At 41.6% G+C, this 15249-nt stretch overlaps 1 protein-coding gene across 4 annotated transcripts in view; it reads left to right on the plus strand.

Moving 5' to 3' along the window:
- arhgap32b (Rho GTPase activating protein 32b) overlaps positions 1–15249 on the plus strand; it is a 127610-nt gene that overhangs the window by 52397 nt on the left and 59964 nt on the right. For all 4 annotated transcript variants that reach the window (XM_030068578.1, XM_030068580.1, XM_030068579.1 and 1 more), the window contains 3 exons: positions 3548–3653; positions 7674–7768; positions 8056–8140. In XM_030068578.1, coding sequence (XP_029924438.1) covers positions 3548–3653; positions 7674–7768; positions 8056–8140 — 286 coding nt within the window. The remainder of the gene's footprint in view (positions 1–3547; positions 3654–7673; positions 7769–8055; positions 8141–15249) is intronic.

Here is a 15249-nt window from a genome sequence, read left to right on the forward strand (position 1 = left end):
TTCTTTTTCAAAAATAACTGCTGAATTATTTGAATGATCACCTAAGTTGGACTCTCACACTTTGGGCACTTACCGATTCAAACAGTTTGGACAGAGGGTAGTAGACAAAAAAAAATAATAAACAGGTCATTGGATCAACCATCTGTCACCATTGTTGTACATCATAACACTGGAGCTAAACACAGCAGTAACTGTGAAATACTGAAAGTAAGCAAGCATATTGATAAGCAGCTTGTTAGCATGTTGGTGAATGATTGTTACTGTTTTTGTAAGAAAAATCTACGTTGATGTCCTGTTTTGTTGTTTCCCAGTTTAGTGCATCATAGCTTCTTGTGTTGTATCCACTGTTTAGGGGAAGTTAGTTGGAAAAAAGTTTTTACACAGATGGGAAGCCATTTGAACAGATCTAGATAAGCTTGCCAAAAGTGTATGAAGGTGGTATGATACAATGGGGAGAAGTTTCAGGGGATAAGTCAGGAGCTAGTTAGTCATTGAAGTCATTGGGTAACCTTGACAAATAGAGGTTACTCAACAAGATTAAGTTATGGTCTTTGCACTTTGGACTGTTGCCTTGTTTAATGCAGCCCTTGATAATATATGAGACACCATTTTCAAAGTTAGGAAAATTAGAGAGGCTGGTCGGGTCATTTGTCAGGAAATGGCTGGAAATTCCACACTGTCTTTTGTCAGGATCAGATAACAAAATATTTCTATTATGAAGATTAGGGGTTCATAGTGACATCAATTCTTGTCATATCTTGGCTGAGGGAAAGGCCATGCTACACTTTTGACCCTGACCAATCTACACATGCCTTAATCCTTTAACTACATAGCATCACGTCCGTAGATGATCATGGAGGAAAGGTGAAGAATGGCAGTCAAGTACACATGTTGCAGCAGGTGCCAGACAAGTCGACAAAAGTCCCCTAAAATTCTGACATGCTAGACTTTATGTCAAGGTGTTGAGGTTGTCCCTTACAACGAATCATGTCAAGTCCAGCCAAGTCTTGCAACATGGCATACTACACTTTTAAAGGTCCCAACACTTGTTCATGAACTAGATATTTGGACCCAGTGCCGGTATTCATTGACCACAACAACATTTTCTCAAAATTGGACTGAATTCAGAGGCGATAACAGAGGAGTTTAAATGTGCAAAGGTTAAAGTTGGAGATGAACCTGACAATATCTAATAAATCAACAGTCAGGGATACTGTAGCTACTCAATTAGCAGAGCAAAAGTAGAATTAATGAAATGCCATTCAGATGCAATCAGCACTACGAATTGCAATATTGTTGAGCAGACGCAGCACTTAGGCGGTATTAGTCCTGGTAATAGGCCAATCTTTATGATGCTTCATCAAGGAAAAAAAAAAGATTGAGACTCAAATACATCGAAAGAGGAGGCACAATGCACGTTACAAGTGTCTCAAGCAAAGCGAGGCCAGTGGTTGAATTGGGAGACTGTGAGCAGGAATAAACTCGAGTCTCAGTGAAGATACACTTGGAGACATAACCATGTGCTCAGGTGCCTAGCAGCAGCAGCTGAGAGTAAATTGTTTGAGATAAATTCACTGCCTAATAGGAAAGCGAGTTCTGAGATTAAGTTTTGAAGTTGGAGAGGTAAAATCCAGAGAGAAGCCATTTTCAGCTGGCATATTGCTGGGGACGGCTAAGGACAGGGAGATTGGCAAATGGCAGTGGATTTAGTGATGCAGCTTGTTAATCCTAGGGAAATAGTGAGCTCAAAATTAAGGCTAGATTTGGTGTTGTGGTCAGTGACAACAGATTGTATTTTGTGTGGAGCTCACACCGCTACAGGCACATGCAGGAGATGTAGCCTCTGAAAGGAAAATGCTCAGGTCTCGGCCTATAAACACCTGAGCAGCCGAGGTGAAGCAGCGAGTTTGGAAGAACAGCATCTGTCCTGTGTGGAGGTAGGCTGCCGAGGATTTGTCAGCACTTCAACATTAATTCGTTCTTTAGGCATCCATATATGGAGCTTAAAGCAGGAAGTTAGAGCTGTGTGAGAAGCAGCTATTGATGCTTGGGAGTGTTGGGGATGAGGCACAAATAGCCTAGTTCATTTGGTGGTAAGAGCCGGCATAAATGGGAACCTAAAGTGTTTGGATGAAATACTGAGGTAATCTGGTATTCTTGTACATTAGGTTTATTGTTTGCACATTAGTTTGCACATTTGCACATTAGTCATCTGAGAGCCTGTATACAAGGGGCCTCTGTGTAACCCTCTGACTTACAGAAACGATGAGGTGGCTGTACTGAGTGGGCCATGGCATTCAAATGAAACTGCCAGTCAAAGCAGTAGGGTCAGCTTAGCCTAAGCTGATACAATCTAGATATGCGGATTGCTGACTTGGTTGGGTGTTTGCCCTCTGCTTGGACAAGTGTAGCGTTTAACCTTTAAATTAAAGTGTGCAACTTGCAGGGTATAGATTTGTATGACTTTATAATGTGGAAGTTTATTTAGGAACGTTAATTGCAGCGTGCATTGTAAAGGAGTGTTGTTGTTCGGAAAGGCGCGAGTGATAGCAGTGCAGTGGACTTGTATTTTTGTCTGTGATGCTGGAATACAGTGTTAAGCCCTCTCAAGGCGCTGAATTCAATGAAACATCAGTGAAGGAAGATGACCACTTGTTATTCCCAGTGGCTTGCCTGCACTCACATACTAAAAGCTACAGTACTTAGCAGGTGAATGTTGCTGCCTGTATTACACCCTGCAGATTATGACAGTAAGGCCTGATGTTTTCTGTGGTGCTCATTCGAATGGTAGTATGCAGAGCTGAACAGTTTGCAAAAAAAAAAAATATTTTAAGGTCATTGTAGAGGATATTGCAGTATGATTCATGTGGGAATGATAATTGTTGCATCATTTTAATTTTAACTGAAAAAAAAAAATTATGTTTTTTTTTTTTTTTTTTTTTTTTTTTTTTTGCTGGCGTCTGACCAAACCAGCATGTTTTCTAACATCTGGCGAAAATTATTCATAGGCCAGGGCATCTCTTTAAATCCACAATATTCATTATAATGGTATTTTGTCACACATTTTATCATTATCAAAAAATTGCAGCTCCTGCAGTTTGGATGTTGCCATATTGTGACTTTGATAGTAATTTGATTAATTGTTCAGCCATAGTAGTATATTATTTTGTTTAGTCTCTGGCTTGTCATATATACAGTATATATGCTCATTTTGGATTATGGCACAGAGATATAATAGTAGCATTATACCCTGTGTATTTACAGAAGATTCGAGATTCTACTAAATAAAATGACCTTTTAATATGGATATTGTACAGTGTAGATTTTGTTATATTTTGTACCTCAGTTTATTAGGGTATTTACAAGCCTGGAATTCGAGCGTCGACCTTTATTATTGCCACACTTATTGGGAGTTGCTTTGACAACAGCTAAATGTCAACCAAGTGAAATAGAACCAAATGTAGTTCTAACTTTGAATATTTGTGTGTGTGTGTCTGTGTGTGTGTGTGTGTGTCTGTGTGTGTGTGTGTGTGTGTGTACACTGTAGGGGCCTGAGGCCTGGGCGTCACCCAGAGGAGGACGACATTGTGCCTGAACTGGCTCACATCCACCCCCGAGACAGACCCGACTGGGAGGAGACCATCAGTGCCATGGTGAGCCACACATCCTCATTAAAAATGTCCTCAAGATCAGAAAGATGCTCACTCCTTTGTGCCCAAGTCCACCCGGTGATGAAATTATCCTGGCACAAAATTAGTGGTCACTATTTTGTATACACATGCTGAACGCATATCACATTCATCCAAGTCACAGACTCATATTGAATATCAGTAATGGCATATCAAACCTGGTGATAATGCCACACAGCCGTGGCCGGCTCGTTTGCTGCCAGTCACTTTCTTATCTCTGTCTGTTTTCAACCCAGTGGACTGATCAGCTGTCACTTTCTCTCTGATCAAAACATCTCCTCTGCTCTTGAACCAACCAGCACACTTTCATGATTAATACAGATGAGTCTTGGTGGTTTAAACTCATCCTACATAAAGCTCTTTGTGCAGTAGATTGTCTACCTTGCCTCCTGTCTAGTCCCCATGTCATCTGTGTATTTCAGCTGAACTCCCTGTGTTGGGTTTCATTCACCAGGCACCATCATTCATTACTTTATTTCCTCCCATCTCTGGTTTGTTCTCACTACTTGGCATCAACAGCATGGTGGAAATGAGGCCGTCTCCATGGTAACATGCTGAGCCACCCATGGTCGGCGCGTGGTTGGATCCCTATCGCAAGTGTTCACTTCGATCGGGCAACAGAGAGGAAGAGAAACAACAATATAGCCGGGCTAATGAATATTGATCAGAGAGGCAGGGCTTTTGAAACATTAATACTGCATATCTGCTATTCTTTGTTCAATATTTGATACGAGAGGGACTCTGTACTGGAATTGCATGCATTATATATGTCTCTGGTGGATCGAGGTGCCAATGAGAAATGCTAAGCAAGTTAGCCTAAGCTGTCACAGTGCCAGGCCCTGTTGCACTGCGTGGTGTAGATAATGCTCTTTGTTGAATGCACTGCAATGGATGAAAGAACTATATGTTCCAAAATGCCTCCAAAGTTAAAGTGATATGAACAATAAACTCTGTTTTTTTTTTTTTGGGGGGTTTTTTTGGTTTATTCTACATTTTACATGGCATTACATCATCATCGTTGGGTGTTGTTTGCATAGAGGCAACCAACGCATGAACAAGTTCTGAGCTTAGACATGCTAGTACTTGGCTTTCACATTAATTTACGACAGCAAAATCACAGAGTCAGAAAAACAGAACTTGCATCTGGAATGAGCCTGTGGCTGTTTGAGGGATTTCTCACTCTCTCTCTTTCTCTCCCTAGCAGTAAGCTTTGCAGAGGCTCAGTTGAATATTTTATAGCAAGATGTGAACCCCTGGCATGTTTTGGCTGGACACGGTAAGCCCCTCAGATGAACAATTAAAGCGGCTGCTGTGGCAGTCGTGTTGCTGTCCTGTAACGGTTTGTGTCAGCCTCGTCCAGGACACAGCAAGGCGCAAAAGTCAGTTTTTCCAAGGTCGACCAGCTGGTGGGCTGTACAAAGAATTAGTCAACTCGTCAGTCTCAAGGAAGGCTTATATTTACATTAGTCTGTACTAAGGCTTAAAGTGCCTTTCCTGGCTGTCTCACCAATGAAAAAGCATGAACAGTGCACTTTTATGCAGAGTGCTTACAATTTCTTTCTAAATTAGGAAAAGGGGCATAAAGAAGTGTGAAAGATCTTTCTGGACTCTGTCTTCCTTTGTGCTCATGTACATGCACCTTACAGCCTTGGTCTAGTTTGCAGTTTCTGCGTGTCTGCATCTTTTAGACGAATCATAAAACTCCAACTTTGGCACTGTCACAAAAATGATGAATAGGCTACTGCATGTAGGACTGCATAATGTCAGACACATTTCATGATGTAATTGGCTTATCTGTGTGCCAAATAGTATGCAGTTACCTTAATCTAAGCGGTTATCCAAAAAATAAATAAATAAGTCACATGCCAGGTATTATTGGCTGATATTACGATGTGAATCACTGTGGTTAAAAAAGAGAGAGAGGCAGAGAGAGAGAGAAATCAATGAGCCTAGCTGAATAGTCGGCTATTGACTGACTTGTAGAGCAGTTTCTTGATCGTCCTAAAAACCCAGTCCTCGTCAACATAGCACCTTAACTGTCACGGACCGTCTGGCTGTGTGAACCACAGGCTGAATATGGGAAAGTTTCAAAAGTCCTCCTTGACTTTTTTCATTTGCAACTCATCTGTTCAGCACCTCGTTGATGCATTCTCTCATTCGTCTTATTTTAATCATAGAACTTTTCAGTTCCTTTCCCGATAGTTGTTTGCTGTATCTGTATATTTTTCCCCTCACTTTTTTGTTGTTTTATAGTTTCTTAAGTTCTTTCCAGCAGACTGCTGTCAGATTAAGACCTGCTCTTACAGGTAGGCACGCAGCTCTCTAAATGGAAATTCCACCCCTGTGAACAGACACTGATAAAATCTGTTTGCAGCAGGATGGACTCCCTAGGCTCTTTTTTATGTTTTGTTGACCACCGCTACACATAATTTCCCATACTAATTTAAGCTAAACAAAGCAAGTGATTGGTTTCATGAGGGAATACTGAAACAGTTAGCATCAGTGGCCGATTGTTCATTAGACCCAATGCAGATATCTTGGTCCAAAACTTGGCCCAGTACTGACGTTTTCTGTCATCCATTTTTTTTTTTATTATTATTATTCAAAATGATGCCATTGCTATACTGGATGTAAAAGAAATGTCTGGTGGTTCCTTCATTTTAAACATTTAGTTCACCTAGGAGTTCATTAAATGGCCACCACAGCCACTTGCCGAAGAGTAAACAAAAAAGCTAAGTCACCTTGTCTTATAGTCCACTGCTCGCAAACGCGACTCCACCTGCTTAGTCAGAGCTGGTCGATATGGACAAATTCAGATATTTCAATATTTCAGACAAAATGCGTCTATTGATATTTTGAAGATACTGTAGGGATGACTGCTGGTGGTTTCATAAGATATTTACACACAAGAGTTTGTAATGTGGATATGCCAAGTGGGTAGAGACAAATAGCAGAAGTCAGAAAACTGCATCCCTTTACTGTGTTGCAGTCTTTAAAACCAGGAAAAGACACCGCAATGTTAAAGTATCCGAAATCCTAGATGAAATCTAGCCTGATATCATGATGTCAGACTAGATATCATCCATATGTGGAATTGACCAGTGGAACAACAGCAGTTCTGGTCCTGTGTGTCTGATCATATGACCTCATGTAATCCAAACTCGAACAGAATCTCTCCTGACAGCCTGCCAAACTAGGTTTTTGCTCCAACAACACACCGAACATGTGTGTGTTAATCGATACTGCTGAATTGCCCAGGCACTATGACACTGTTTACTGAATGGTTGGACTAACTTATCAATAGTTTTGGATCCATTAGCTGATTAGTGGTCAGTGAATCACAACAGGTTACCTGCAACAAAACAGCGGCATGCACTGCAGCTTGATTTATATCTGCCAACCATAATAATTTATTTGTTATTTATTTTTCATTGAATAGCTTGAGCAAATTACCGCTCGCCTGGTGCAATCTAACACTACACCACTTGTGGCTTGCGTTGCCCAGTAATTAATTGTTAAATGTCATGCAATATCATTTTGAAAATCACTTATGCAAACAAATCAATTACTTGCAGGCTTGCCCGACTTTGTTCTGGTTGGATCTAGTTAGAATTACATTTGTCAGTATGATTCTGATCAATTAAGTTTCAGTATAAAATTAATAGAGATATATGTGGTCGTAATATATCAAACAAAACCGCTTCATGGCACATTGTTCTATCCGGTTCACAAGCCCTTCCACTAAGCAAACAAAGGCCAAGAATAGAGGATTAATGTTACCTCAGGCAATCAACCACCAAACTGTGAACAGATATAAGTATGCCTGAGGCCTGTGTGCTGTGAATGTTGGTGCTTAGCAGAGCGCAAATGGAAAATTACCAAAGTCTATAGCATTGCCAGTGATTTTTTTTTTTTTTTTTAAATACTGCTAAGTGTCATCAGATGAAGTGTTCATCAGCCGTGGTGTGTGTGTGTGTGTTTCAGGCAAGGAGTGCAGAGATCCCCGAGCTGCGAACTGAGCCCCTCATGCGCTCTTGCAGCAGCAGCACAGCCAGCATGAAGGTCAAGAACGTCAAGAAGTGAGTGGACACACACACACATATACACACACACACACCTGCCTCTGTCTGTCTGCTGCACGTCTCTCATGTCTCTCCTTCGCTCTGTCTCTATTTATCAGTCTTAACTCACCGTTTATTACCCCTGTTTCCTTCCTGCATTCCTTTCAGTCCCTGTGACTATTTCTGCACCTTACTCCTTCCTTCACTCTCTCTCCCTCCCTCTCTCCCTCCCTCCCCTTGTCATGCACACTCTCTCCTTTGCATCATGACCAGAGGTTGAAGTGATGTGTCTGTGTGTGTTTCAGACTCTGCTTCACCAAGGGCCACTTCCCAAAGTTGGCAGAGTGCGCTCATTTTCACTACGAGAACGTGGACTTTGGCACCATTCAGGTAAAAAAAAGAAAACTTCAGCATGAACCCCAGCTTTCTGAGGGCGGTGTGCTTGGTGTAGAGATTTTAATGGAACTGGTTTCATATCATTGCAACACCATGGATTCATGTGGTGCTCTGAAATACTGTTCAAAGAGACAGCTCTGTGAACTCACCCATCGTTTCAAAGATTTATATTCTCTCCAGTTATTTCCCTGCAGTGTTTGGTTTAAATTGGAGGCATAGTGTCCATGAAGGCAGAAATATGACTCATGTGTCCCTTCAAATTGGGGTTAAATGGAATTTATTCTCTTTATTGTTGTTATCATCGAGACGGTAGGTGATATTTAGTTGGATGTTTGCTGGAAGGCCCCAGTCGGCCACGGCGGAGCACAATCTCATTTATCCCAACTTAAGAGATCCCAGCTGATGTGTCTTGAGAACTGATGTGTCGATGCGAAGGTAGTTATTTTTACAGAGTCGCTGGAATTTCCTTGTAGGTCTATAAACTGGTGATCCGGCTGAGTTTCAGTTGCTCTTTGACTTAGGGTACACTTAAAGCCAACTCATGCTTCTCTTTAGTGTTTGCAGCATTTAACAACAGTCTGTCCATGGTTCAAGCGGCTTGAGAGAACAGACTGAACCATTTCCACAGTGATGCATTATCATTCACTTTGTGTGAATTTGCAGTTGTTTGTCTGTTGTGATCATGAATCGGCTTTGAAAGAGGTCGCAGTCCTTGTGAGCTTATTTGACTGGATTTGTAGGTGCAAATCTGGGGGCATTTGTAATTTGTTGACAAAATTAAACACAATAGACATCTTCCAGAATCCGACAGGAATGACGTGCTCCTCTACATGCTTGTGAATCCAATCACAAGCATTTAAACACAAAAAAATCTGAGGTTGATCCAGCATCACTGATCTGATACTGACCTGATATTTGAATATACACTCAGTGGCCACTGTATTAGGTCCACCTGCATAATCGAAGACAGTCCAGTTTCCTTTTCTGCTGCCTATAATGCTCAGGTTTTCTTGTTGTCACAGTAATAGAGGTGTTCATTCAATTCTGTGTTTGGCGTTGAGCTCATAGTTAGTGCTGCTGTTGGACTGGACTGCATTTTATTGAGAGATGTTTCCACTATTCTGTTCCCCCTCATGTATGTAAATAGGGAGGACAAAAAAAAGAAGCACCTCTCCATATAATGTAGTCAAGTACAAGACCTCTGTAAACTACAACCTCATTAATAAACACAGAATTTAATTTATACATTCTCCACATTGTCAACAAAAACTGAACATTATAAACATTGTTAAAAGGTAGAATTCATGGCAGAGCTGTTGCATTGAACTGAACTGCATTAGATTGTACAGGTGGAGCTGATAAAGTGGACACTAAGGGCCCTATCTTGCGCCAGACTCCCTAAACCCGCTATTTGCGGATTTAGGATTTAGGAAGAGGTGTTCCCCCGTAAAAGTTGCTATCTTGTGCACCTCCCGCTATCCGCAAAACACCTCCGCTACCCACTATATTATGCATAGGTGTGTTTTGGGCGTTACGCCAGTTAAACCAATCAGTGTGCCAGGTGCCATTGCCTTTAAGGGCAGGATGCGCTATCCTAAATCCTAAATCCTAAACCCGCGATGGAGAGAGGGAGGTAGATTTTCTCAGGGCTTCTACTGAGGCTAAAGCAAGTTGGCTTTATATACATATTATATATTATATTATAGGCGAGTTAATTCGGGAGGTGGAGCCACATGTGTCCAAGTGGACGTGTCACAAGGTTGTACTGATTGAGTAAAATCCCCGGCCACACCACACACACACACAAGAGGCAGAGGTGGAACTATGTGTAAACTAATTTATTGACAAGGTAGATTGGGCAAATAAAATATTAAAAATAAAAATATAGCACAGCTGCTGGCTTATGATAAAACAATAAAACGTGCTGGCATAAGTGTCCAATTAAAACAGTCTTTCCTCTAAACAGTCTATATGAGTAATATACTCAGTCCATTCCGGCGGCGTCCCGGTATCAGTCCGACCGTGTGCGTGGTGAGGCTCCGTCGGGCCGTGCATTGAAGCCGCCTGGGTGCGCTCTCGTAACAGCCCAAACTTTAGGGATTCATTCTTTAGGGATAGCGGATAGCGGGTGGTCCTGACCACCCCACGGACACACCCCCAGGCGCAAATGACGGAGTCGGCATAACGGATAGCGGGTAGCGGGTGGCGCAAGATACCGTTTAGGGATAACGGAAGTTCCTAAATCCGCAATTTGCGGGTAGCGGGTAGTGGCAGCGGATAGCGGGTGGCACAAGATAGGGCCCTAAGTGTGTCTTTTTAATCATGGTTTTCTTGCTTTTCTCGTTTTTTTGCTAATGTTCCTGTAATTTTTGGCTCATTTGCTAATTTCCTTTCTCCCATGTTATTGCACAAAATCAAGTGAATTTGTCTGACGTTGGACCAGCATCACTGATCTGACGTATAACTTATCGGACGTCTACAACCTAAGGAGCCGTCCTCCACTTTTGGGGTAGCAGGTTTCTAACTAAAAGGGGAAAACATTACACTTCCCATAACAGAAGCTCTTCAGATCAGAGGGCTGTGCTTTGAAAACAGGGATGTCTGATCACGATAATCTGACTCCCAGCCACGATAATTTCTTCCTCCATTTCTGGCTGGATGGCTGTGTTGGATATGATGGGAAGGTTGCTACATCACAGCACTGATTGTTTGAATGCTCCACTCACTGGTCTGTCATTAGTTTTTATCCCCTGGATTTCAACTGAATAAATGTGAACAACAATCGCAGGACTGCCATCACACAGTCTGTTACATAAAGACAGTCCATCAAAATTGCTCCCTGAATATTGTGTAAGCAAGAAGTATACCAGGCAGTTGATGATTCATGCTTCACTTTAGTTCTACCTTGCCTAGTTTAAATGATGCATTAACAGATTTGAAGTTTTGAGCACAGCTACCTAATGTGGCTCGCTGCTGCCTGGCAAACTTCAGTTGTCATTTGAATTTGAGGTTTCATCACTCTCAACTTCATGCAAATGGAAAGCAAATTTCAAATGCTCTCATTACCAGTTTCATTTCCCTCCCAATACCATCGTTCCACATATGGAGATGTCACTTAGTATCCCCTGTTTCCATAGAAAGTAAATAAGAAGCAGTGCTTTGTTCGGTTCACTTGGGTGACGTAAATGTAACAGCTGCCAAACGGGTAGTTGCTTAGCCTTAATGAGGTGGTTTAATTGGAAACATGCTGTTCTCTACCTGAAACAACTTAAAATCGTGAAATCAACTCGAATTTTGGGTTGGCATTCAGAAACCACATGGCATTATGAGAGCTGCTTAATCTCGAAGCCGAGCTCGTGGATCTTCAGCACGGGTTCTGTCAGGGATTTAATTTTAGGTGCCATGATGTATCTCATCTATATATCACCACCTTGTTACTACGCTTTGTGTTGCTCGGCAGAACAAAGGGAATGATGCTACCTCTCAGTCACAACCTCCACGACCTGTCTTTACAAAAGCTTCTTCTGCAGCATGATGTGCACCGTAAACAGCCTTTATATATAGCACACAAACACTGTTTTCTTTGACATCTGGTGCTCTGCATTCCCAGGGCATGGGTTTGATCTCTCATGTGAACAAGTCCAATTTTAACTTGTGTTTCCTCTATATTATGTCTGGTATGCGCTTGGCCCTCCTGAACTGCATTTCTTGTATTGCATTTTTCATATCTCAGTGGATCCAGGCATCACGGAGGGGCTGCTGATGTAGACCAAGAGAACAGAGTGGTTACATGGGAAGCTGTGTACTGGTTGCTGCAATTTCTCTCTTTCACACCCGTTTGCGATTATCTGTTTTTAATCTGGTCTTGCATGCATAGTTATGAAGTCAGACACACAAACCTTAGGGATTCACATACTCAAATATAGTTTCCAGTAACGCCTTCACCTGCCTCTCTTGGAATAATCTACCATATATTCAGCATCTCACCTGCAAGTCAGGAGAATTTTCTGCCTACAGATTTGGTTGTCAACACTAAGCCCGCATACCCAGAATCCCCGCCTCTCCCGCGTGGCTGGATGTTGTTCTAGTCGTGGTCCAGTAGGGGTCAGCATTAAGCTACATTTATCAGGTGGGCATTGTCCGGGATGCCCTGTAAGAGAGTTTTCCAATAAGTCCTCCTCTACTTCATCAGCAGGTTTCTGTGTTGACTTAACTCAGGGGTTTGCCACAGAAATGCTCTCTTGTTCATTCACTCCATTCATGAAGGAAACTCTCCAGCTAATGTGAATCATTCTTTCTTAGCACACCAGTTCCCCTTTATTTTCCCAGCTGTGGCTGGCCGTTCTGGCATTGAATAGCATGACTGTCTCAGCCGTTGTGGTCTTGGTATTTCTTTGTAAGTAGCACTCCCTTTTGTATTGCTTGCGTGTTTGCTGCCGTGTGGTTTCGGTATTGAACTTGTCTCCTGGCTCTTTTCTTCTCTTAACACAGCCCGAGCTAAAACTGATGCCTTCTTTGTTGTTGAAGAGTCTATTAGTCTGTGTTTTTCCCCGTGTGTTAATCAGTATATTTTATGTGCAAAGTTGCATCAAATAAGCTGCCTTACTTGTTTAATGAAACAGTCACAAAGTCATTCAGTTAATGCGGCCCAAATGAGTCTGACGTGATAATAAATGCTTTAATATTCATTTGATGGATGAAAACATAGCTGCTGAGTAAATGCATTCAGAGCATTTTGGCTCAAGTTAAATGTTCAGCTCCATTATGGAGTGGATGTTGCACTGATGATAGATCAAGCCTCAGTGGTAATGAGCTAATAGCCTCCGCCAAACAAATCTCTCAGCTGCATGCTATGAATTTTTGTCACATTTTATTTTTTCCCAACATATTCAGACAGTTCATGATTTATACCAGAGAACACGTACACAGTGACAAATATTTTCTCAGAAAATGCCAACTGTTACCTCTTATTGTTGAAACTCTGTTCTGTGCTTCCATTTTTCTCCCTGGATAGGCCCTCAGTTTTAATATGCTTGGCACTGACACAGTATGTACAGGCACAAGCCTTTTATAGCAACACAGTAAAATAAAATTCATTTTCAACTGTTACTAGCTGAACAATAGAGCCATTTTGCCGACTTCTTCAGCACAATAAATTCAGCCCAGCCACGTGTGGCAGCACTAAAAGTGTCATTTAGGTGATAACTTTTCATGAATAAATGACGCCATTTTCAGTGTGGTCATGTAAAAAACACTACAAATAGGAGAAGGTGTGTTTAAGTGCTCATAATGTCAAAACCTCAGTTAAATGCTATGTGACATTGAATAAACAACCAGCCATAATCACCTGTGATATCTCAGTTTTGCTGCTGAGGCTTAGGATTCATTATCAGTCGACTCATAGATGTAGTCAAGACTTACAGCGTCTGATGAATTATGTCTGATTGAGGACGGGTCAAGCTTTGGCCCTCAGGTCACCTTTAGGCTTTGTGCCGCAGGCAGACATATTCTTTTATTTCCATAGTTGAAAAACCTTGAGAAAGGAGACTGTATTTCTTCCAGGTGAGTCAGACAAGGTTTTGTTCTCATAGGCACAAAAGGCCTCAGAAGAGCCTGCTGGCTACATTCACTGCAGCACTTTCTTAAGATTCTGCTATTTTGGATGCTTGGGATAATATCTGACTCCCAACCTGCCAGTTCCTTTGGCAAAATAGCTTAGTTTTGTTCAGTCAGCAACGTCATTGAAAAGGATTGAACTTTTAGATTTGATTTTATTTTTCCGGCAGATGTTATGAATTAATGAGACAGGAGTTCCTTTCATTAGAATTTAATAGATTCTGTGTTATTTCAGCTGATGAGACAACGACATCAATAGCCCACACACCTTTTCAGATTTTCTGTTTTTTCATTTTGCAGTTGTTATGCAACAATGGTATTAGTTTTCCATTTTCAATATATTATCAGAAATTAACTTTTGAAATAAACTTTTGACTTTGCTGGTTACAGTGTCCAAATGAAATTGGGAAATAAAAGGTCTACAAGTCTAGATTCAACACAACTGCAACATTTGAAAAGGTGAACAGACTTTTGACACCCATATATTACATGTTTTGTTTCCCAGTAAACTAGTGGTCTTAGTGGAACAGACAGACCATTCAGCCAAATCTGAATGTGTAGTTTGACTGCAGTGTGTGATGACACAGACGGACTGGCTGTCACTTCGCCTGCAGAGTAAATGTCTGTTTTTGTGCCTGGCCTGAGTATCGGCGAGACTGTTCCATCTCCTGTTAATTGTGTTGTTGGTGCAGTGAAGTGATTAGCAATATTTTGCAGACGACTTGCACTTTCCCTGCAAATTTGGAGACTCGTTTCAACTCCATGACATTTATTGTTGGCCTTCCAGTTGTACGCCTCCGACAAATGACATATTCATTGTCCCGGTCGAACATTGCGCTAACTTCCATATCTTTTAGATGTTCAGTTCCCGCTGAGGCCACTCATACTAAAAGTAAATGCACGTGGTATTGCAAGGTGCTTTGAATAAGTGTCCTCAAATAGCATATGTTATAATGGCATATGCACATTCCCTGTGAATGACTCAGCCGACTGCGTCACACGTGCTCGTGTGTGTATTTCTGTGTGGGTGGGTGTGTGAATACACAAAACAGCGAAGCCACTTGAGGTATAAAGAGGGAGATGGAGAGAGGCAGAGTGGCATGTTATTGCGCTGTAGCACTCACTAAATTGTGGTTCAGACTTTAATTGCAGGAAGATGGGGCCGCTTCAGGCCGGACATGCCATGCAAGGTCGGGCTAGGACTCAGATCCTCAACCTGCACAGACCTCTGTTGGGGCTGATTCAGTCCAAACAAAATCTGATTCAGCGGGCACTAATGAAGCTACTTCATATTTTTTATTTGTGTACTGTGTGTCTCCGTCCATCAGTCTTGTGGCAACACACTCCTGTTAATGAAGCAGTGCCCTTAAAGGACATTTTTCCACATAGAAACCAACAGTCTGACCAGGATTTTGAGAAACAACACTTTCAGGGTCGTTGTGTCTTTGGTTAAAAAAAAAAAAAAAAAAAAAAAAATGGACAAAGTT

Source organism: Myripristis murdjan, chromosome 14 (assembly GCF_902150065.1).
Source record: "Myripristis murdjan chromosome 14, fMyrMur1.1, whole genome shotgun sequence".
NCBI lineage: Eukaryota > Metazoa > Chordata > Actinopteri > Holocentriformes > Holocentridae > Myripristis > Myripristis murdjan.